We start from the raw sequence: 24,663 nt of genomic DNA, 5'->3' as shown, positions 1-24,663 counted from the left end.
CTCCCTCTCGTCCAGGTCTCAGTTCTTCCTGCGTTCTTAACTCAGTATCTTCCATTTCAACCAATAACTTTTCCTTCCCTTTAGTATAGATGCCCCAGACTGACCACTTTCACCTTTGGACAGATATCAGAATGCTCCCGGAAAGCAGATCATCGGAACATTGTCTCCGTAGACTGAGCTTTCCCTGGCCTTTAGAATTACCCACTGAGAAATTCTTGTGAGCTGTCTTGTTCTCTTGAGATGTGGCAAAAAGACTTATCAGTTGAGAGCACATTTTATTCTTTCCAAGAACTCTGAGCTGTCCACAGCCTGGTCTGGTGACTAAAAGGGTGGATAAGTTAGGAAACATACAGAGTCAGGGGGTTGGAATGATGTGGACGCTAGTAGATGTTGTAACTGATATTCTTTTGTGGTCCCAACATTAATTTCTAAATCACCTTCCAGAATATCAGAGCCGTGGCCAGCTCAGCAGAATAAGCCCTAGCCTTCTCCTGAAGTGACTCTTGAAATGGTGATCACCTTTTTGTGTTACTTGGTACAAATCCCTGTGCTGTTATCTTGATTCCTCCCCATAGCTATATCATCTGTTAGAGTCATGGCCCCACCAGCCCTAATAGATAGTATCTGTTAAGCCTAGGATAGGGACTTCAAATCTGCTCGACAGGGTGACCATGACACCATGTAAGGGAGAGGGGAACCATGGTCAGGTCTGAGAAGTATCACATGGGCTTCCTGCTTTTCATGATGTGTAATAGCAGGCCCTGATGTCTGTATCAGTAAGAGCCCAAGCTAACATTGAAAAATGGCTGTCTTGCTAAAATGACATCATTAACAATAATCCCAATGTAAGCCTGGGCCAGTGGAATCATTGAGGGGTCACAGAGGAAGCGCTCTGTGCTCCAGAGCTCCAGAAAACCAGTTTCCTTTTCCTCCCGAATGTTGGAGAAAGGGGGTAATTGTATTTCCAATACCTCCCCAATTCCAGATTACATACATAATACACACAAAACAACCAAAGGGTCCTTTAAAATATGACAGCTCTGTCCAGGTGTGGTGGCACACAGACCTTTAGTTTTTAATTCCAGCACGGAGGCAAAGTCAGACAGAGCTCTGAGTTTGAGGCTAACCTGGTCTACAAAGCAAGTTCCAGGATGGCCAGGACTGTTAGACAGAGAAACTCTGTCTCAGAAAGGACAAAGAAGACAGCTGTGTCACAGTGGCTCTTAGCCCTGGGTACAGGAGAACTTCGGGGGGCAGGAGTCATGGTGTCCTCATACATCAAGTCTAAGTCAATCCAACCTAGGACCCCAGGAGCCATGTTTAAGGCTCTTCCGGTGAACAGCCAAGATCATGAATCAGGCTTGGGCTCCGCTCTGATTTCGTCTGTGAAGCAATCAACTGCTAAGCTTGAGGTCCATCGGTTCTTGCTTCTCTCTGGGTCCCTGGGTACTTTTCTTTTTCTTTTTAAAATATTTATACTTTTAATGCTGGATTTATTTCGCGTTGGATGTTTGCTCGCCTCTCTGACCGTGTACTTTGTCCACACATCACCCACAGAGGAAGATATCAGATCCTCTAGGACTGGAGTTTCAGGCGGTTGTGAGCCACCACATGGGTGCTGGGAACTGAACCCAGGTCCTCTGGAAGAACAGCCAGTGCTCTTAACCACTGACCCATCTCTCCAACCCAAACCTGGTATTTCTCTTGCCAGACGTTGTCCGGCAGCTCACTGAAGAGCCCACCTCCTTCCCACTTTCCTTTGACCCATATTCCTTGCCTTCCCAGAGCCCTGTGATTTAGCATACATTTAGAATGCTGTCACCAGCCAAAGGATTGACCCAAGCTGGTTTAGTGAGCCTCACTTGACCTGTCAGCCACTTAACCTTACCTTCTATGGTAGCAGACATATGTCTTAGATACCTGATGACTGCAGTCACAGTAAAAGTTGAGTCTATTGCAGGCAGCTAGGCTCTCCTTCAGGCTTGGACACTTGGAGATCAGGGCAAGAATCTGGGGCAAGGGGAGGTCACTGCAAATGAGTGCATCAGGGACCCACTGTCACACGTACAGCATCATGTGCTCTGGCCAAAGCTCGTTTTGCCTGGATGAGTTGCCATGTCTAAGCTCATTACTTCATATTCTAGGGTTCTGTATCCTTTGATTCAGTTAAATTAGATCTAAGATATTTGGAAAGAAATTATGTATGTGCTGAATACATACAGTCTTTTTTTCTTATTATCAGCCCCTAAGTGATACAGCACAATAACTACTTCTAGTGCTCACATTCTAGGACACATTGTAAGTAATGAGTGACTTAAAGTCCACGCCAACCCCACCCCTTAAGCTGGAGCAGCTGAGGACTTTGTCTGTGAGGGGTTCTAAGCCAGCTGTAGCTGGTAGAGGAGCTGTGGCCCTCGGATCGATGCTACTGGACAGTATGCTTTGCCTTAAGCATACTGCTTAGACGAGCTTGTTTCCTTTACCTGGGATTAAACCTTTCAGAATCGTGTTTGTTTTTTTTTTTTTGTTTGTTTGTTTGTTTTTTTTTTTGTTTTTTTTTTTGTTTCCTTCCCTTCAGGGAGAGTTACCATAAATGAATGTGGAAAGGGTAGTAAAGCTCCAGCTAATCAGAAGCTGCTCCCACTCTCCACATCCCAACCCCTAGCTGCAGTGTGGTAGGGAGGACCGTGCAGTGTGGTAGGGAGGACCGTGCAGTGTGGTAGGGAGGACCGTGCAGTGTGGTAGGGAGGAGTGTGCGGTGTGGTAGGGAGGACCGTGCGGTGTGGTAGGGAGGACCGTGCGGTGTGGTAGGGAGGACCGTGAGGTGTGGTAGGGAGGACCGTGAGGTGTGGTAGGGAGGAGTGTGCGGTGTGGTAGGGAGGACCGTGCGGTGTGGTAGGGAGGACCGTGAGGTGTGGTAGGGAGGAGTGTGCGGTGTGGTAGGGAGGACCGTGCGGTGTGGTAGGGAGGACCGTGCGGTGTGGTAGGGAGGAGTGTGCGGTGTGGTAGGGAGGACCGTGCGGTGTGGTAGGGAGGACCATGCGGTGTGGTAGGGAGGACCGTGCGATGTGGTAGGGAGGACCGTGCGGTGTGGTAGGGAGGACCGTGCGGTGTGGTAGGGAGGACCGTGCAGTGTGGTAGGGAGGACCGTGCAGTGTGGTAGGGAGAGTGTAAGGCTGCTTGATGCTGGACTTATCCATCAAGTACCTCACTGTAAATCAGCTCTCTAGCATGGGGGCTGCATGCACCCTACTTTCCTGCTCCTTCCATTCTGAACTCCAATGCTGGTCTTACTCCTTGGGTCCCAGAACGTCCCTAAGGTTATTGGGTGCTGATCCAAAGACAGCCGTCTGAGCTCCAAGGATTTCTTTGCCCTGTGTCTTTCTAAGTCTCAACCCTCCTCCCCTTCCCATAGTGTAGATGAAGATCTGGTTTGTAGGAAGTAGTAACACTGGGCATGTCAGAACAGTTCAATAGTTTCCTTGATGCCAGGGGGAAAACTGGGGGTGTTGGGACCTAGAGGAGCTAGGATTGAGAAAGGGTTTTAGTCTATGTAGCTCCTGTTTTAAAGGGTTATTGTGAAACTCAATTGAGACAGCTTATGTTCCTTTTAGAAAATGTCTTCCAAACCCCTAAGCCATATAAGGGCAACATTGTTATCATTTGCGATTAGCCTCCCCCATCACTCGCTGCCTTTCCTATTAGCAGGTTTGTCTCTATTCCTCTGGATAGTGACAGCAGGTGTAGGCGTCCCCCTAACTGACTGCTTACTTCTGGAGAAGGGGGCTTGTGGGCCTCATTCACTGTCCAGTGACCACAGGGGCCAGCACGGGGCCCAACAGGCCAACCATGGTGTGTGTAAGGAAAGCAAGCCAGAACTGCATTTAGGTGGTGTGTTTCGAACACCACATATGATACAGGCCACCTCGTGGGAACAGGAGAGAGACCGAAGATGGAAAGAGAAACATAGGAGAGAAAAGCAATGTGGAGAGTGAGGAACTAACTACCAAGTCTCTCCTGATTAAATATTTAGGGTCTGATATCTTTTTAAGAGAAGCCAATGGATTTTAATATGTAAATCTTAGGAAAAATTCAATAAGGATAAGCAAGATGTGCTCATCGTAGGACCCAAGATGACCAATTACAGTATGCAGAGCCAGTCAAGATCAGCCTGTGTGTCACAGCCTGGTCCCCTCAGACAGCCTGCTTAGAGGTGGAGGACAGGTGCCGTCCGTCAGAGTCCAGATGCAGCTGACACTCAGGCCAGCAACAGCCAGGGTAGCCAGACAACGGATCCTCAATCTGCCGAGATCATTTTGATTGCCAGAGAACCTTCTAGGGGTTCTGCACTCGTCTCATTTTATCCTGGCAAGACGTGGAGCCTTCCTACTTCACAGGAGCAGGCACCAGAGCCCAGGAAGAGTGAGATGGGCAGATAGCAGGGTGGCCCCGTGCAGGCTTGGGTTTCTGTTATCTGGACACTCATGTTAATTATTCTTGGTCTTCGGGGTTGCTAATTAAATGATTTCAGCGTTACAGATTTTTATCCATTTTTTCCAAGAGTCAACATTAGACATCTCTGGACTGTGTCAAGATTAACTAAGAAATCTAATTAAAATCAAGCTAGTTCTAGAGTGGAACTGGAAAAGGGGGTAGCTGAAAGGGAGTGTACAACTTTTCAAACCACAGACCTGCCTGGGGCCCTCAGCCTTACTTGTAAATGTTAAAATGTTGAAGCTGCTTCTTTTTTACTAAGGGTGGGTACTGCCTTTTACAGGTAAACATAAGGATACTGCCTGGGGGTGGGGAGTGGGGAAGGGTAAACATTTTATCCCCAGCTCTGACACTAGTTAACTGCACAGAACTTATCAGTTTCCCAGTCTCTGAAATGGGGACAATGGTTGCAAGGATAAAATTAGGCAGCTGTCTGTTCTCTGAATAGAAACCCTCTAAGGGGCTATGTAGCTCCTGGCTGTAAGACCTAGGGAGAATGGCATGGTACGTTCTGAGCCTCAGTTTTCCTATCTGTAAATTGCACAATGTCTACCAAGCTGTGTCGGTAAGAAGGAATAATGAATGGGGTGATACGGACAGTGATACGCCCAGTGGCTGAACACATTCTGTACTAGTGAGTGTTTGTGTGGCTGGAGGAGCCTGGTGAAACCCAGACCTCTAAAGCCAAACAGAACCCAGACTCCAGTTAGCCTGCTCCCCACAGCCCAGCCAGGGCTCGGCTTCTCCTGGGTGTTGTTGCTGATATGTGGCCTGTGATGACTGCGTCACGGAGGCATGGCCGCTCTTCGTGTTTCCAGTGACAGGGTCATGTGCTGACCCTGCTGCTGTCAGGAAGTGTGAGGGCTGGTGCGGAGGAGTGGAATCCAGGATCTCCTACCTGGATCTCATGACCCAGAGCTATAGGTTCCAGTGCAGCCATTCCTCCTGTGAGCCCTTAAGGAATCCCACCCTAAGGAGCTCAGGATTGAGATGCAAAATCTGGGGACCAACACCTGCCCTTGAAGTTGGGTAAAAAATGCAGATTCCCCCTGAAAGGGCAGGTTCTGGGGTGTGAGATGGGTGGGGAGAGAGGTATGGGATTCCTGAGAGCTGAAGGCCAGGAACCAGGAGGCAGGGAGAGACAAGGAAAACAAAGGGGAGAGGGGACAAGAAGATTCCCTCTTCCAGGATTTCCCACAAGTTTCTGCCCGACTATCAGAGTACTGTGTGACTCTTCCTGCTGTCTGGTACCAGTGGGTAGTCCGTCTGGGGGGCTGGATGACCTGCAAACCAAGTGTGCTGTAACATCAAAACGGAGCCTCTGCCTCAAATCTACACGGGGTTGGGGTGAGGGAGGATGAGAGGCATTACAGCAATCCAGGAATCCCCCAGTAGTGATGCTCTGTCCAGATAAGGAGAGGATCAAAGCCAGGTAGAAAGGAAAGCAACCCCTGTGTTTGGCAACCTCAGAGGGAGAGGTGGTAGCGTGAGCCAGCCTGGAACTGATTGGACGAAGGTCTGGAGCTGATTGGACGAAGGCCTTGAGCGTCACAAAGCACCCTGGAGAAGCAAATGCCGAATTAATTTCTTTATTAAACAAACCATATATGTTATTTATAGAAACACGAGGAAATATAGATAATCACTTGGTAGACAGGGGAGGGCGAGCTCTCTAACCCCATTACTCTGCAACTCTTTAACAGTCACTGATGGCTAAGTGCCATGATTCTAGGGTTGCCCTGCCCGGGGCAGAGTTCACCTCACCACTCAGCAGCTGGCAGCCACAGGTGAATTATTTAGCCTCCGTGGGCCTCGTTTCTCGTCTGTCCATATCTATTCTCACGGCGAGTTGTGAAGTTTAAAGATGCTAACACTGGACTGTCTAAAATAGTAGCTGAACTATATCAAACGCTGTAACTGTGACACTGTGGGCATTGTAACAACGTGTACTATTCACTGTATTTCTAGCTGTTTGCCTGTGTAGCATACAGGAAGTGTTGTGTGTGACACATACGGTTTTTTGAGGACATGGTTGCCCGTACTGTTGAGGTTGTCTTTTCACGGGCAGATTGTTACTAGTAAGGCAGTGTTTGCTTATAGTAGAATGTGCCCAGTGCTAAAGGTTTCACAGAAAATGGTCACACTAAGTCCTCACAGTAGCTGTAAACTGAGTACTGATGAGGAGAAGCATGAGTGCCTTCATCACAGTTAGCAGGCAGATCTCCTGACTTTTAAACTTGCCCATGTTAGTTCTTCATATGGACTTTGTAAGAAAATCAGCTTTCTTTAGGATCTCAGGAAAGGAGCAGGTTTGGGTGTGAGTGTGTGCCCTCTCTCCCATCCTGCAACAACGAATGGTTGGTCTGGTTACCTCCGCCCGACAGCGCGGTACCCAGTGCTAGTTACCCTCGGAGGTATATGCTTCCAGATTGTGAACTGAGGCGTGTCCGCCCCGGGCTCTCCCGGGCTTTCCTGATGTTTCCAGCCTCTAACCTGACACCTCCCTCAGACCTGAAGCAGGGTTAAGTCCAGGGCTGGTCTTCATTTTTACCAAGCGCATCTTTGACAACACTGCCTGTGCTGCAGACTGTAGTGTCTTCACCCTTCTCTTTCCACTGGTGCCCTTTGACCTCTGTCCTCAAACTTGGTTCATGAGTCTTTGCTCACCCTGCCCACCAAAGCCCAGTTCTGGCCCCTGTAGGAATATAGAAGAAAGCTGTTTGAGAAGATACCAACACACAAAAGCACAGCCAGTGCCAAAAGGCGGTTGGTTCACTCGTAACTCCACCGGGCTGAGCTGGATGAATTCAGTGGGAGAATTGACTTTGCAGGGAATAGGAGGGCAAGCAGGGCTCTACCTCGAGTGTGATGGGATGACGGTGACCTCCAGGACTAACCCCTTGTGTCTTCCCTTAGGAGCAGCTCGGAGCTGAGGAAGGAGAAATCCCGAGATGCCGCACGGTGCCGGCGTAGCAAGGAGACGGAAGTCTTCTATGAACTGGCTCATGAGCTGCCGCTGCCCCACAGTGTGAGCTCCCACCTGGACAAAGCCTCCATCATGCGCCTGGCCATCAGCTTCCTGCGAACACATAAACTCCTGTCTTCAGGTAAGCTTCGCAGGTCCTGCCCCAAGCTGGCATCTTCCTGGGCCTCACTCCCAGACACATCTGCAAATATCCACCCACAAAAAGGTTGACACATGGCCTTTAGTGTTACATTTACTTATTTATGTGTGTGTGAGTGTATGCATGTGGGTCAGAGGACACCCTTTGGGAGTCTGTTCTACTCCCGTCATCTGGGATCTGGGGCTTGAACTCGGGTTGTCAGGCATAGCAGCGAATGCCTCCAGCCACTGGGCCATCTTGCCAGCCCTGTTCCTTCCTTTTAGCATCTCCTCTCTGGCGATGGTCTTCTCCTGAATTCACCCAGGAAGAGGTCAAGGACAGGCCCAAGAGAGAATTAAGATGCTCTCAGAAGCAAGGCAGAAAGGGGCTGGAGAGCCCATAGCTGCTTCTGCTGGAAGCCCAGCTCTGCTGCCTGTGGCTGAGAGCCCTGCTCCACACCGTAGGAAGCCTTTTATCCATGGAAACCTTCCAGCCACATTTCTAGGACCTCAGAAATGATGACGTCCCATGCGGTCTCTCAGAACCTTGGTTTCCTTGCCTATAAACTGGAATTAGCACAGAGGGGTGTGTGTCGGGGCGCTATAGGAATGAGTGGAGACAGTGGCTCAGCTGCACTGATTCCTGCTGGGTGGATGGCCCCATGATGGGATAGCCCCGTGAGAGACGGCAGCCTCAGGCACCGCTCATCCTCTGCCAGCCAATGCATTCTTCTTTCCCTCACATCTCCTTACCAACTGTCCATAGAAAATGTTTTCTTTCCTTTCTCGGAGTTACATTCTTCAAACATCATTTCCTGTTAGGCCTCACCAGGAAGAGGTGGCCTGGGATTTCCAATTTCAGATCCTATGTGCAGCCTTGTCAGATTTGTCAAGTTCTGTAAGGAAACTGGGCAGCCTACAGCAGCCAGACTGGCGTTACAACCTGGCAGTGTCTGAGGGCGTGGGCAAGGGAGGCAGGCAGTCAAGGGGTGAGAAGAGATTCTGTGGTTCTTTTTCAGTTTTCCTAAGTGAGTGTGGCACTCTGGAGACACTCCTTCTGCCATCCTGTAACAACATGGCTATTCTGGGAAAGAGCCCCCTGCACAGAGGGGACCCAGCGAGAGACACGGGGAAGCCAGACTGGCCTGTGCTATTCTGGGCCCTCTGCACAGGAAGGATATATGGGAAAGACCTTCTGAGGAGAGAATGACTGCCCACCCCGCCCCCACCCCCGGGCCCCAGGCTGGAGGCCTGTGCTGCAAGGCTGAGGTGATGGTGCTATCACTGAAAAGAGCAGAAAGTGGAGAAAGCAAGTGCAGAGCTGCTGCACACACAACGGGCAACAGGGATTACTCAGACACCAGTGAAGATGGTTGAGGGAAGCTCAGGCTAAGGCCTCATAAAACCTGGGCTGCGGAATAAAAAGGCAAACTCGGGCGGAGTCTGCCTGCCCCAGGCCCCTTGCATGCCTTCCTTTTACAGAGGTTGGTTCTCTTGGAGAAATGGGAATGACAGGCCGGCGGTTTGCAGGATTCCCCAAAGCCTGTCAGGCAAAAAAAAAAAAAAAAAAAAAAAAAAAATGTCGAGAAGGGGCAGGGAGCCAATGTCCAAGCGGAGCGGCTGGAGCCTGACCAGAACTAGCCAGGAGCAGTGGGTGGACAGGAGGTTCTGAGAGCTGCGTCTGTGTCTTGCTGTCGTGGCAGGAACACATTGTCTGTGCTCGCCCACACAGAAGCCTGTGTGTCTTCCTCGATGGGTCGAGGTTGACTTGCAGAGGGCCTGGCTACGGCTGGATCTTCTGAGTTATCTGCCCTCGCGTGTCCTGGCGCCACCCCTCCCACACTCCACATATGAAATAAAGCCACAGATACCGGGCCAGGCATCACAGGTCCCGCTCAGGAGCTCCGAGTCTCGAGAACAAGGACTGCCTACTCTCTAGACAGCCTGAGCACAGACAGACCAGAGCCCTTGGCAGTCAGCTCTGGGGCTCTCAGTCCTGAAGAAAGAAAAGTTAGAGAATGATAAAAAGTTTTGGTCGTCTGATCCTGGCGTCCTTGAAGAAGTGCTCGAGAGTACAGCCATGAAGGGACATGTGGCTTAGCTCTCCTTTTCTTCCATTTCTCCAGGCTCCTACCAGGCGCCCTCTGGACCAGTTGTAGAAACCATTTTCAGAAACGGAATGTAAAGCAACCCTCCCCCTTGTTTTTGTGCGTGCGTGCGTGCTCTTGAGAGGTTAGGGAAGGGCGTTGGGGTCTTGCTTGATTACTTCTTTTAGATAGGACCTCTCACTCAACCCAAAGCCCACCATTTTAGCTAGGTTGGCTGGCCAGCAAACTCAGAGGATCTACCTGCCTGTGCCGGTCAACACTGGGGTTACAGGCATACAGGGCCAACCCAGACAACACTGAGGACTCAAACACTCATCTTTATGCTTGGGCAACAAGTGTTCTCACACACTTAGCCACCGTCGGGGTCCTTTTTTTCTTCTCATTTTAAATAATTGTTTTAAATGTTTACCTATTGCTTATGTGTTTGGTGAGGGGCAAAGGATAACTTTTGGGAGTCAGTTCTCCCTCCCCACCATGGATGGGGAGCCAACTCATGTTGTTAGGCCTGGACAGTATCCTTTACCTGCTAAGCCATCTTCTCAACCCTGAATCATAGGTCTTTATGTCTGTTTGTTTTGTTTTGTTTTGTTTTGTTTTGTTTTTCCCTTTTCTTTTTTTTTTTTCCGGAGCTGGGGACTGAACCCAGGGCCTTGCGCTTGCTAGGCAAGCGCTCTACCACTGAGCTAAATCCCCAACCCCTGTTTTGTTTTTGTTTTGTTTTTTACATGACGAAAAGTTTAGAGGACTTTGAGCAGCTGTCCTCCTGCACTTGGCTTATTGGCATGGCGGCCATCTCTCAGAAACATTGTACACGGCTTTCTCTCATTGTGCCTCAGACCCCATGCAACATTGTTAGCTGATATGAAAGTCTGGGTGCTGTGCAAGGTTTAGCCTAGAAGTAATTCTAATACAACGAAGTGATGTAAGAGAAAAGCCAGAGCGAACCCTAATGTCCGAGGACCTACCTTTTAGCAGCTCCAGTGTTTCGACAAATACTTTCCCAACTCAAAGCTACAGTCACTGAGGCAATTCGACGCTGTATACCTCAGAGTTCAAACGCCTAAAAAATGCCAGGCTTAGCATCAGGAGTGGTTCTTCTTTACTTAGCAACACACTTCCTTTGATTTTCACAGTAGGCTGTTGTGTGTGGGAATGTTGGGGAGGAAGCCTCCGCACTGAGAACTCCAGGCTGAGTTGGGCCACAGTTGAGATCCATATCACAGGAAACAAACCGAAACAATAGCGTTATGATACTTGCTTCAACACTGGCCGGAGAGGACAGAACACACTGTGGCGGGAACATGAGTGGAAATATCACTTGATTGTCTTAAATCCTCTTTCAAGATGAGCCCTGCGCTCTGGGACTGAGGGAGAGCTTTAGATCACAGTAAATGTGCAGAGTATGCATTCACCCCAATTCTAACTGGAGGCTTCCTCAGACTCATACCTGGTTAAAAACAAAACAAAACAAACAAACAAACAAACAAAAAACCCAACAAATTCTCATTACTTTAGAGTTGGAGATCAGCACACAGCCAGGTTTCTAGATATAAATGTCAGGCTTATTTTTGATTATTTTAATTTGAATTTATTTGATTCCCGGCATTTGACTAGTCTGCGCAGGATATAATTCTCTAATCCCCGGGACGTTAAAATCCAGGACATGATTTTAAAGTTTTCATCATGACCTATCTATCTATCTATCAGGAAAAGTGGGACAAAGGGGGGAGAGTTACGGCAGCAGATGTGATTTCTGTGCCCTCTTATGCCTCATGGTGGTAAGACCTGTTTCCCCTGGTTCTCATCCCAATTGTTTTGCTGTCCCACTCCCCGGCCCCACCTATACTCAAAATCAAGGCATTTTCTGTCCTGTTTGGAAGAAGGCCAGTAGGATGATTCATGCCAGGATGTTACTGGCTGAGAGCAGCCAGCAGCCCCTTCAAGAAAGTCTAGCATTGCTTGTAGCGTTCCCTTAAAGCAGAGTCTGGCCAGTCAGTAGACAGCAGCTGACTAACTCCGCATAGCATTTTATGAATGCCAGTGCAGCGAGTAAGGGTGAGGTGAGCTGGTGTGGAACAAAATAAAAAATTCCAGTGCCGGACTTGTGGGGCACACCAGGAGAGCAGCAAGGTCAGGTGGAATCTGTCATTCTGCTGAAGGTGTGAGATAGCCCAAGCCTGCCCACAGTGGGGCATAGGGTACAGCGGAAGAGACAGTAAGTGGCCCATGCTCTTTCCTTGCTGCTCTGTGTGGGGCTACATTTGCTGTCAGTGTGCCTGGAAGGCATGGGGACTGTGGTGCTAGGAGGGGAGGCACTGCCAAGGCAAACCCTTTGAACCGGAAAACCCTGCAGAGATAACTAAGTACCAAGCACCCCTGAAGTAGGAATCCTGTATCGGAGCTTGTTAGGAACAATGTAGCAGTTTTAGTGTTTCCCGAAGAGGAAGAAGACTCATGCTGATGGTAATGTAAAATGTAAGTAAGAATGTAGCAGCCTAGCTGCTGGCACAGCCTGGCCTCAAAGACCCAGTCTGAAGGCGCCTGCTCTGCCACCTGTTAGTTCGCCCAAGGCAAGTGGCTCCAGCGTTCTGGTGTGCCGCTCAACTTGGGCGGTGCTGCCTAAAGGAAATGAACGGTGCTCCGGAAAAGGTGCTCCACAACCTTCTCAGCTGCACATATCCTGGCTGTGGGAACCATCAAAGCCTGTTTACTGGGGCTATTTTTAGCATTAAAGAATCTTGTGCTCCTTCTCAGTGAAGACGGTTTGTCTCTACCACAGTTCTTTGAGATTCGAATCCTGACAGGTCCTGGGAAGCAAATGGCCAGGATGTAGAACCTGATAATTAGACGGCCCAGCCGTCTTAGCAAGCACCGATTTTATTTTGTACCAACGGTTTACTCTGTTGTTTATTAACCTTCCCAGGAGGGGCTTAGACTCTTGAACAGATGCCTTCCCTGGCAGTTGGTTGGTTCCTGAAGGGTGGGATTGTATCCCTCCTTGCAGTAGCCCCAGTTCTCCACAGGATAGGACTGAACTTGTAATGAGTGCCACTGGTGAGCCAATGATCCCTTTCACCAGCCAGGGAAGACATGGAGGAAAAGCTTAGGAACTGCAGTGAGCGAGCTTTCCCCAAGCCCAGTATTTACTGTGCACAGCCGCCAGGCAGAACAGTTCTCAGCAGAGATGTGACACAAGGTTCAGGTTCTGGGTGCAGCAGGGGGATGTCTGCCTCTCTCTTCCGGGCTGGGAGTGACCTGGCCAAGTTCCTTCAGAGACTCCCAGGAGGACAAGCAGGTGCTACAAGAGCAAACAGTTCCACTGACGGAAGAAGCCATGCCCAAGCCCAGCTTCTCCAGGGTCCCAGGGAAGGAGGGGGGCTGCTGACGTCCTTGATCCTGTAGCCATTGTGACTTCAGTCTCAAGATGTTCTGTGTCTGTGGCCCCAGAGCACCCTTCTCCTTCCTTTCCAAAGGGCAGTCAACCCACCACTGTAGCCAATTTCGCCACCTCCTGGAAGTAAGCAGACTGGACACTTCGGAAAGCTGACTTGGCTGTGCTAGGCCTGTTAAAAACAGGAAACTTTAAGCAGAGCTATTTTTTCTGGGTCTAGTTAACCCAAATAGGTTGTCTTGGGGTTACTCCAGATTTTGAAGTCAGTGTTGCCACTGAGATCAAAGAAGCTGAAGAGAAAATAAATTCTCAGTAGGCCTCAGGGCTGGCCTGTGTTTGTCGGGAGAAAGTGGCCACCTCCTTGCCCATTTCCTAGGTCAGGCAGCCTTGCCCAGCCTGGCTGGTTTTCCCCACATGGGAGATAGTCTTCATCATGTGCTCCCTGAAGCGACAGCTTTGACCCTCTCTGAACATGGTTTTGTTTTTTATTTTTTTAAAGGAAGAAAGGCACTTTCCCAGCTCCTCTGAATTAGGAAGGAAACATGGGGGTGGGAGGGGGACCTTCCAGCACTACCCTGGGTGGGGTGCAGTCTCCTGGTTCTCCTCCAAGACCTCAGTCTTGGGCTCCCGGCTCAGCTTAATTTTTCTGCAGGGGGTTCCAAGTTTTTTTTTTAATTGGATAGTTTATGTATTTACATTTCAAATGTTATCCCCTTTCCCGCTCCCCCTCTCCCATCCCCCTCCCCCTGCTTCTGTGAGGATACACCCCCTTCCTCATACCAACTCCCACTTCAGCACCCTGGCATTCCCCTACACTGAGGAAATGAGCCTTCATAGGACCAAGGGCTTCTCATCCTATTGATGTCAGACAGTGCCATCCTCTGCCACATACGCTGCTGAAGCCATGGGTCCCCGCCATGTGCACTCTTTGGTTGGTGGTTTAGTCCCTGGGAGCTCTAGGTGGTCTGGTTGGTTGATATTGTTCTTCCTATGGGGTTGCAAACCTTTTCAGCTCTAACTCCTCTATTGGGGTCCCCTTGTTCAGTCCAATGGTTAGCTGCAAACATCTTCATCTGTATTAGTAAGGCTCTTGCAGAGCCTCTCAGGATTTACCCATATCAGGCTCCTGTCGGCAAGCACTTCTTGGTATCAGCAATAGTGACTGGGCTTGGTGACTGCTTGTGCGATGGATCCTCAGGTGATGCAGTCTCTGGATGGCCTTTCCTTCAATCTCTGCTCTACTCGTTGTTCTTGTATTTCTTCCCGTGAGTATTTTGGTCCCCTTCTAAGAAGGACTGATGCATCCAGTTTTTCTTCCTTCTTCTTGAGCTTCATGTGGTCTGTGGATTGTATCTTGGGTATTCCAAGCTTTTGGGCTAATATCCACTTATCAGTAAGTACATACCATGTGTGTTCTTTTGTGATTGGGTCACCTCACTCAGGATGATATTTTCTAGTTCTATCCATTTGCCTGTGAATGCCATGAAGTCATTGTTTTTCAATGTAGTACTCCATTGTGTAAATGTACCATATTTTCTGTATCCATTCCTCTGTTGAGGGACATCTGGGTTCTTTCCAGTTTCTGGCTATTATAAATAAGGCTGCTATGAACATAGTGGAGCATGTGTCTTTGTTATATGTTGGAACATCTTTGGAGTATATGCCCAGGAGTGGTATAGCTGGGTCCTCAGGTAGTACTATGTCCAGTTTTCTGAGGAACTTCCAGACTGATTTCCAGAGTGGTTGTACCAGTTTGCAATTCCACCAACAATGGAGGAGTGTTCCTCTTTCTCCACATCCTTGCCAGCATCTGCTGTCATCTGAGGTTTTGATCTTAGCCATTCTGACTGCTGTGAGGTGGAATTTCAAGGTTGTTTTGATTTGCATTTCCCTGATGACTAAAGATGGTGAACATTTCTCAGCCATTCAATATTCCTCAGTTGAGAATTCTTTGTTTAGCTCTGTATCCCATTTTAATAGTATTATTTGGTTCTCTGGAATCTAACTTCTTGAGTTCTTTGTATATATTAGATATTAGCCCTGTATAGATGTAGGATTGGTAAAGATCTTTCCCCAATCTGTTGGTTGCTGTTAGCTTGACAGCACACCTGAAAGCTTTAGAACAAAAAGAAGCAAATACAGAAGCAGGAAATAATCAAACTCAGGGCTGAAATCAACCAAGTAGGAACAAAAAGAACTATACAAAGAATCAACAAAACCAGGAGCTGGTTCTTTGAGAAAATCAACAAGATAGATAAACCCTTAGCCAGACTAACCAGAGGTCACAGAGAGTGTATCCAAATTAACAAAATCAGAAATCAAAAGGGAGACGTAACAGAATCCGAGGAAATTAAAAAAATCATCAGATCCTACTACAAAAGCCTATACTCAAAAAAACTGGAAAATCTGGAGGAAATGGACAATTTTCTAGACAGATACCAGGTACAAAAGTTAAATCAGGATGAGATAAATCATCTCAACAGTCCCATAAACCCTAAAGAAATAGAAGCAGTCATTAAAAATCTCCCAATGGAAAAAAGCCCAGGACCAGATGGGTTTAGTGCAGAATTCTATCAGACCTTCGAAGAAGACCTAATACCAATACTGTTCAAACTATTCCACAAAAATAGAGACAGAAGGAGCACTATCCAAGGTTGTTAATTTACACAGAACTCCATGGGCCCTCCAGGAGGTCCTGGTGCACCTCTCAGCCTGCCTTCTCTGCTTGTGCCCGGTGTAATGTGGGTGCTCCCTGGGAGTGCCCACATTAGCAGCTGCTTCACTTGCTCCTTTGTAGTGTGCTCATGCTTCTCAGTCCAGAAGATTGGTCAGCTTCCCAAGAGCATCAGAGACCCTAGGAGAGCATAGGGTGTGCACAGGTGGAAAACGCTTTAGCTGCTGGATCTAGGTATGGAAAGAAGGCATTGTCCCCACTGTGACCCATCCCTTTGGAGAACTAAAGGAACATTACCAGGAGAGCAGTCCCACTCTGTTCCTCTGCAGAAATGGCAAGCTCAGGGATTCAGACATGTTCTCTGGTTTGGTGCCCTGAAAAGTAGCTGGTCCCCAGCAGTCCTACTAAAAGACTTTTGTAGGAACATCTACATGTGAGTCTGTGCTTCTTACATTTATGGGTTCACAGGCAGTAAGACAGGGGGATTAAAAAAACCTGGTCCTTGATTCTTCAAGGGCCTTTGATCTTGACTACACAGCGTAAGTGATGTCTATCTGATTGTATTGTATATTCTCCAGAAGAGTCTCCATTTGAAAGGCTCTTTTTACATCAGTGAATATTAACTATCTTGGGTGGCAACCTACTCCACAAGCCCCTTGTTCTGTACATCAAGCCAAGCATTCTTGGACTGTTACTTATGCTAGATGAACACAGACTGTGGTGCTGCTGTTTCTGTTTTTGAGACAAGATCATATGATGTAGCCCTGGCTAGACTTGAACTCACTTATGTAGACCAGGATGGCCTTGGATTCATAGAGATCTACCTGCTTCTGCGTGCTGATAGCTGGAAATAAAGACCTGCTCTAACACACCTGGTTAAATGCAGATTTTTTTAAAGCACACACATTTTGACATTAAAAGATGAACTAGAAGAGGGTAGAGCCTGTGTTCTGAGGGTAACAACCAGGAGCCAAGCCAAGAGCTGAGCCCAAATTACAGAGGTGTCCTTGATAGTACAGGATATACAGTGCGTGGTTTGGGATAGATTCCCCCCCCCCGTTACCCTCCAGTATCTGCCCCTTTAGTCTGCTTCTTGCTCCCTCACGGTTTTGTGCCTCTAAGATCCACTCTCTTTAGAGTATTCTGCGTGCTGTCCCCAGACTAATGTTCTCAAAGTAGTACTTTGAGAAGCCACCTCTCTGCCCCTTGCCTGGAACAGAAGGAACACGGGGCTTCCTTATTGCCCAGACTCTGATATTGGGACATTGATTTTCTGCAACCAGATGGGCTCTTCTCTGTCCTGGGAGGAAGCCTTGTCTTTGTGTTCTGCAATGGTGGCCCAGCTGCCTGACAAACCTCTCTTCCCACACTGGTGTGAACCCTGCTTCTTTGAAGGAGCCATCTCTCCTCTGACCCCTGCCCGGAGCTTCTGCTCTCTGCACGTTTCCCATCGTGACGCACAGGGGTGCCTGTTTAGCTGTGCGAGGTTGTGTGCCAGGAACTCTCCACCTTGGCGCTCAACAACTTGAGGTGGTAGCACTATCCTGGAGGGCGCAGACAGAATGGAGCTTGCAGTCGTTGGTGCCATTTTGAGCAGTTTGCATTCCTGATCTTCACAATTCAGGAAGATAGACATCTTTATCCTGGTGTGCCACTGAGGAAGCCAGTGTTCAAACAGTTGTCACCCAAAGTCATAACCAAGCGGGAGGCAGGTGTACAAATAGATACAACATTTGACTCAGACACTTATGAGGTGGTTGAACATGGCTGCTGCATTTAGCTCCTGAGGCTTGCTAACTTTCTAGACATCACAGCCTTTGGCAAAGTGGCTAAACTCAGAAGTCTTCCTCTATAAAATGAGACTACAGATGGTAGGTGCCTCGTGACTCATTGTAAGGCCTCTGCAGAGAGTTTGATGCGGTGTCTGTCTGTGGTTATTGTTCCACTTACGTTAGCAGCTAAGCTATCTGTTGCCGATGCTGTGATGTCTAGTGTTATATCTGTTGACACCACTACCACCCTTCCTTGGTACTGCAAATTCTGCTACCACAGAAACCACACTATCACAAAGTCGTCACTGTGGCCTGGATGTCCATTTGGTGTCCACTCGTCAGGCATGTGGCAGATGCTTAGATGGTTTCAGTAAGCTTTTCCAAGAACTGTCCACCCCGTGCTCGAGAGCCATGCCTGTCCCCTCAGCCAAGTCTGTTTTAACACTCCGGCACATTGTCTGTCTCCTCTCTTTCCAGTGTGCTCTGAAAATGAATCTGAAGCCGAGGCTGACCAGCAGATGGATAACTTGTACCTGAAAGCCTTGGAGGGCTTCATTGCCGTGGTGACCCAAGACGGTGATATGATCTTTCTGTCAGAAAACATCAGCAAGTTCATGGGACTTACCCAGGTGACACCCTCTGCCTCTTCCAATAGGAAAAAAAAGTCTACATTTGGGGGATAGAAACTAACAGGAGGTCCTAGTCACAGTCTCTCTTGGCTTTTCCTTACACATTCCCATAGGATAATGACAGTCCTTAGGCCACATAGACCGAGAAACATGCTACCAATGTCATGGTGCTTGACGATGCTTGTGGCTGCCCCGCCAGGTCTGTTCTAGCTAGATTAACTTGGCAACCATTTGAATCAAGTCCCTGTCACCACCAATACTGCTGTGTTACATCTGTTAAGTCCATGGACCCAATACTGGCCGGAGACTACTGATGACCACCCAATCCATTCCCCTTGCCTGTCTCTGAATGCAGATGTGATCCTAGCTTCCTCTTGTAGTCTGACTTCATGGCTAGGAGTAACAGTATCTGGCCTTGCTTTTGAAACAGGTAGAACTAACAGGACACAGCATCTTTGACTTCACTCATCCTTGCGACCACGAGGAGATCCGAGAGAACCTGACACTCAAAACTGGTAAAGCCTTCTTCTACGCTTGCATTCTTCTCATGACCCCCCCCCCAAGCCCACACAAATAGCCTGAATGGATTATGGATGGTGCTGGAGAAAAAAACTACATCTATGGGTTCCATTTGGAGTAGCTCTTGGGTGGGTGTGCAGCCAATGAGATGAGACCCAGCACACAGAATAGCTCCTGAGGGCCATCCAGGATGCCTGATGTTACACAGGTCAGGGTGCCATCTCTAAGATGTTTCATCATCTGAGATCAATCATCTCTGCTAAGTGACAACACCCAAAGCAATAGCTTTGTCCCCACCAGATTATTGATGGGAGCTGGTTCAGGTGCCGTTTGGTTTGTCGTGTATTAAACTACCCAACACACAGGGTGAAGCAATCCTCCATGCTCCTGTGGACCGTGGGCAGGTCTCTAGCTCTGTGTGACATCATCTGGATTGCAGTCATCAGGGGCTAAACTAGGTTGAAGTGATTAAAATGGTTTACCTGGCTTGTAGCTGGGACAGTGAGCACAGCTCTCAATCTATGGAGCCTCCTAGTCGTCCTCATCATACGGAGACTCTAGAGTAGCCATCTTATGCGACAGCTCAGGGCCATGTAGCTTCCTTTTCCCTGTATAGTGCAGCCATAGAAGCTGACAGGCCTGAGTCCTGAAGTCACCACTTCTAACCCTATTCTGCTGGCGAGTGCAAGACTCAGGCCTGCCCTGTGTGTCAGTTCTGTGTCAAGAGGCATGGCACTTAGGATCACCACTGAAGAGTAGCTATTACAGGAATCGGGAGATGTTCAGAAGACCTAAGCCTTCGAGGCTGAGAGCTGGCTCAGGGGTTAGGAGCACAGGCATTCTTCCGAGGACCTAGGTTTACCTCCCAGGTCACATTGCCTGTAACTCCAGCTTCAGGAGACCCAGGGTGCTCCTCTGACCTCTGCAGCCATCTGCACAGATGTGCCCATCATCACACAGGTAAAACAGTAAATCTTTCAAAACCAAACAGAAGGAGCATAGGTGTAGGCAGCAGCGGCTCCCAGTGAGTGCCGAGATCCTCTCTGAACTTGAGAATCTATCACTGGTTTGGACAGGCTGCCCACATCAAAACATCTTTTACATCTCTCGCCTGTCACTACCACGGGGTGTGGCTCATCCGACCTGAATAACGAAGGCAGCGATACCACGCCTGCCGGGCGATCTCATTGCCATGCATGCTGCAAAGCTGAGGCTTTATTGGCTCACTCTCCTGTTGGTACAGAGCACTGTAATCCACGCTCAACTTACAGAGCTTTGTAAAGCCATAACCACCTCCCCTTCTGATACTGCCCAACCTCTCTGGATTGCTGCTTCCTAGCCAAAGGCCTTGGCCAACTGGCTCCCAGAGTTCTTAGACTGGGGACCACCATGAGTTTGTTTGTCTTGCCTGTGCTGCTGAGAAACCCTAGGCTACATAGAATGGTTGGTTCTTGACGGTAAGGGGGCTGTTGACTGCATACATGTACCCCATGCTTGTCTTTCGGAAGCACTTGTCTCTCATTGCTTCTCCTCCAGAGAACACTGGTCCCTGGGTTCTTGGTCTCGACTCAACTCCTGACCAAAATCTCTGAGTCTGTGAGCTGAACTAAGTATCTCACGCCTACGCTGCTCAAAGTCTTTCTCTTCAAATCATGATGGCAAAAGATGAGGCCAGACGTAGGATCTGCTTGCTTTTAGGTTCTCTGACTCACAGCTGAGTGCCCTCCACTAATCTGAGGAAAACTCGGGTCTTTAGATTCATGAATGGGGATTTGAGATCAAGTAAACTCATCAGCCAATCAGCAAGTCCTCGCTAAAGGTTTCAGGCTGCATAGACTCATGGCCTAAAAGAAAGGGGTCAGTACGGATTCCTGGAGGAAGAATAGGTCAAGAGGCAGGCTGTGGAATGCTTTGATGGTGAGGTGGAGAGCCTCAAACTTCGTCCTGCAAACAGTCAAGGGCTGTTGAAGATGTTTAAGCTGAGGTGATGCTGTCAGACGTCAGAATGGCAAGACTCCAGAGATTAGCAAGCTAGGAGCCTATAATAACAACTCAGACTTTTAGTCACAAATCAATCCTGAGCTCCCTCATTCCTGACTCCTGGGGTCTCTCTCAAGACAGTTACAGCCATCAGATACAAACCCCACCTAATAACTAAAATTCTAAGAAGCATAATTATGGGAAAGACAGTTTATCAGAACAACATTCAAGCTGTCCCTTAATGGGTTCTGCAAAAGATGTTTACATTCAGTTCAAGGATACCAGTTCTTCTGATACACAGCTCTTTTAGACTGTGTCAATCAAGTCAGGCTTCCTTAGAGGTGTGGTTGCAGAGGTCGGCAGCTTCTCTTAGAAAGAGCAGTGTGACTCCTTGTTGGAAGGTTCTAGATCGCTCTGCGATGCTGGACCTTTGGAGGCCATGAATGAAGATGGCGGTGTAGCCACAATTTAGACACAGTTGGCCTGTATTTGCTATTCTGTGTAACAAGAAGCAGAAAAGCTGGGCAGGCTTTGGAGACCTGAGCTGAAGGAAAGAAGCTGCAAGGTCTTTGTCTCGGTGATTTACTTAATCCTGAATGAAAGGCGATCTAATTGATCTTTGTCAAGAACATCTTTAAGATAGACTTGTCCACCCAGTTCCAGTAAAAAAACAAGGAGTGTGTCTGTTCCTGTTTGTTCCCCTCCCTTCCCCTCCTTGACACGGGTCACCTTTGAGAGAAAACTGATGAATGGTACCCTATCCAGAACATAGTCACTCCAGGATGCAGATAGAATATAGGTTACTCACATTCCTGAGAGACAGTCTAGAAAGAGCAGAGAGGAGTGTCCGAGGATAATTCTAATTGGACAGACTTATGTCCTTGGAGCACCCACGGTAATTCTCAAGCTTCCCTCTAGAGAGCCCAGGCCTAGCTGGAAAGAGACATCTAAAACTGTGGCTGTAGCCTCTCTCAGGTGATAGATAAGCACAGTGGGTAGCAAGCAATGGGGCAGCTTCTGCCTTCCAGGTCTTCATACTCCTAGTGATACTGTCACATAGGAGCTTCTCCTCAGCCTTTCTCAGGCTCTGCCCTCTTTCTCCAAGATGGACATCTGGTTCTTGGAAGGAGAGCAGCTCTGTTCCCCAGAAGCCCCGCCACTGTGAGTCTCTGTGGACCTGGTGTTAGCTGATAGCCCCTGGGTGGAACTGGCCATCACTGGGTAGAACTGGCCGTGACTAGAAGCTTTGTGAAAACCTCCCTTGACATATTTCTGTTCCCTAGTTCTAACCACAGTTGAGCCAGGACTCAAGGAGCAGTAGCTGAGGGATACCATTAGTATTTAGGCCATGAAGGGCTCTGGCCATGGCAGGCTACAAGCACACTCAACTGCAAACCACCAGGAAACACAAATACAAGTTGCCCAGAAACATTGTAATTTAGATTCATTCAACTGGCTCCCACACCCTTCCCCACTCAGGCTCTGGTTTTGGGAAGAAGAACAAAGATATGTCTACCGAGCGTGACTTCTTCATGAGGATGAAGTGTACCGTCACCAACAGAGGCCGGACTGTCAACCTTAAGTCGGCCACCTGGAAGGTAGGCTAGTTCTTAGTCGTGGGTTGTAGTCTCAAGTGTGAGCTGGGACAAGGGGTGTCCTGTCCCTGTGCGCAGCAGTCCCGGCCTTGTCTTACTTCTGTCATTTGTCCCCAGGTCTTGCACTGCACCGGGCAAGTGAGAGTCTACAACAACTGCCCCCCTCACAGTAGCCTCTGCGGCTACAAGGAGCCCCTGCTGTCCTGCCTCATCATCATGTGTGAGCCAATCCAGCACCCATCCCACATGGACATCCCCTTGGACAGCAAGACTTTCCTAAGCCGCCACAGCATGGACATGAAGTTCACCTACTGTGATGACAGGTGGGGTGTCGGGAAGCTGTGGTCCCGGTGGGTGGGCCTTACCTGCGCGCACCTGTGTGAGTGTACCTGCAGTGCAGGGACGGGATGAGGACATAGTGTGGTGTTGTAGAAGGTAGCCTCCTTCCACGTGAAGATGTTAAAGTGACGTGAGCTAGGCTGGACTCTTAACCCGCAATTCCCGAGCAACTGGGCATTTGGGGGTGGGGACACAGAAGCAGTGAAGGGCATGGACTTGGACTCAGCCTAGCCTCTGATGGAGTCATCGGTGGTCAGTGCCAGCCATTGCTCTCACCTTCATCACAGGGGAGACCCCAGGGGGTGCACGAGGAAGGTGTGCCGTGTCATTACATGCAGGGTGTGTGAACACCCTACACCACAGTTCCTACCCACTTCTTTTCCTGCTGCTGGGATCCAGATGTGGGGGAGGACAGTGAGAACAGCTTGTGATCTGCAGTGACTTGCACCAGGGGGAGAGCCGGGTGAGGGCTGCACTGGAGTTGTGTACCTAGCCTGAGTCAATGGCACCACCATGCCTACTTCGCCCAGCAGAAGCTCAACTGTGCAGCATCTCACATCAGCTTTGTACCACTTGACACTCCGAAATGAATGATTTGTTTCCAGTGCGTTTCACAGGGTCCTTCTGAGAGGAGGTCACAGTTGGGAACACGCTTGGAAAAGCACAATGCCATAGCGTGTAGAGGCTTGGGGTCTCAGCTCACTTCCATCCCTGGCCTCCCCAAAGCAAAGAGCTTCCTCCTGAGCTTAGGGCAATAAGCTTGCCTCTGAAAGTCTGTGGCCCACATGAGCCGGAGACAGCCTGGTCTTCCCCATAGCAGGAGGCCCCCAAACCCCAAGACAGAGGGTCCTGACCAGCCCCCTACAAGGCCCAGCTCTTCTCTTTCCCAGCTAGACATCTAGGGGAATTTGTTTCTTACAGGGAGACATTTCTGGTTTCTAGGTTAGGCTTAGACCCTCCACTCCAAGTCTAGATGGATCTGGTGTGTTGGCTGTCACTCAAGGCCCCATTTCAGAAGTTCCATAAAAGATCCTTGGCATTTTTCTGTCTCCTAGTTCTGACCACAATAGAGTTAAGTCTCGAGGTGCTGGGAGGTAGTGAGTGTTTATGGAACTAGGAAACATTCTCAAGCTTATAGGGAGAGAAGCCTAAACTTCATTAGTCCGCACTAATGGTCATTCTAGTGTTAGCACTGCTCTTCTGGTGGTGATCGCCGGATCCCTGTTCAACACATCCAATCCTGTGTCTACACAAACATTCCGAGCAGGACAGCTCTGAGATGTGTGCCCTCTGCAGTTTGAAAGTCCCAATGCCGAAAACATGGCACCAGCTTTGAAGTGAAATGGTACTTGGATGCTTCTCGGGTCACCCAGTCATGGCCAGGGCTGTGGGTGAGGAGGGAGTTGTTCTGAGTAGATCTCAGCATCCTAAGCAGGGGAAGTGCTGCCGTGCTCCAACCACCTGCGATTTCTAGGTAGCAGAAAAGAGATTTTAGAAGGAACTGGCTGGTGAGGGAACTGTCCCCCAGACAGGTTAACTTGTTGATAATTTGTTCATTCATTGCTGTGGTTTGAGTGGGTTTCAGGTAAAAGCGCTACCCTTGGGTTAAAGGCAAAGGGAAAAAGTCACAAGAAATGGGCACCCAAAGGGATGAAGATGTGTTGCCATGCACACACACATACACAGAGAGGGACCACGCGGCTTCCTTAGTCTGCCTCAGAATGGCAGCTAAAGTAGATACTCACTAGAAGGATCCTGTGATTCAGGGCTTTGTGACTCATTGTGTACAGGGAGATGCCGCTTATGATGTCTTAGAACATGCTGTATTTCCAGCACAATCTTGCCTTTCAAGGAAGCTGATTGCATGGCCCAACATGAATTCCGTTCTGCTAGGGAGATGACTGACAAGGGATGCAAATACAGAGTGCCACGAGGAGTGTTTAACCGATTAGCAGATTAGTTAACCAGGGTACAGATAAGGCAGTTGATGAAGGGACTATTTAAAGTGTTTAATCCCTTGGTGTTATTTCAACATTGCTTTGCGTTGGGGGAGGGGCTT

General features: G+C 48.8%; 1 protein-coding gene across 2 annotated transcripts in view; it reads left to right on the top strand.

The window, feature by feature from the left end:
• Epas1 (endothelial PAS domain protein 1) overlaps positions 1 to 24,663 on the top strand; it is an 81,425-nt gene that overhangs the window by 35,797 nt on the left and 20,965 nt on the right. For both annotated transcript variants that reach the window (XR_015621698.1, NM_023090.2), the window contains 5 exon segments: positions 7,411 to 7,601; positions 18,020 to 18,171; positions 18,602 to 18,686; positions 22,150 to 22,268; positions 22,383 to 22,588. Coding sequence is in view for 1 of the 2 variants with exons in the window: in NM_023090.2 (NP_075578.2) it covers positions 7,411 to 7,601; positions 18,020 to 18,171; positions 18,602 to 18,686; positions 22,150 to 22,268; positions 22,383 to 22,588 (753 nt within the window). In the remaining variant the exon portion in view is untranslated.

Source organism: Rattus norvegicus, chromosome 6 (assembly GCF_021556685.1).
Source record: "Rattus norvegicus strain SHRSP/BbbUtx chromosome 6, alternate assembly SHRSP_T2T, whole genome shotgun sequence".
Taxonomy (NCBI): domain Eukaryota; kingdom Metazoa; phylum Chordata; class Mammalia; order Rodentia; family Muridae; genus Rattus; species Rattus norvegicus.
The sequence above is the reverse complement of the archived record's forward strand: the minus strand, read 5'-3'. Positions and strand labels throughout refer to the sequence as shown.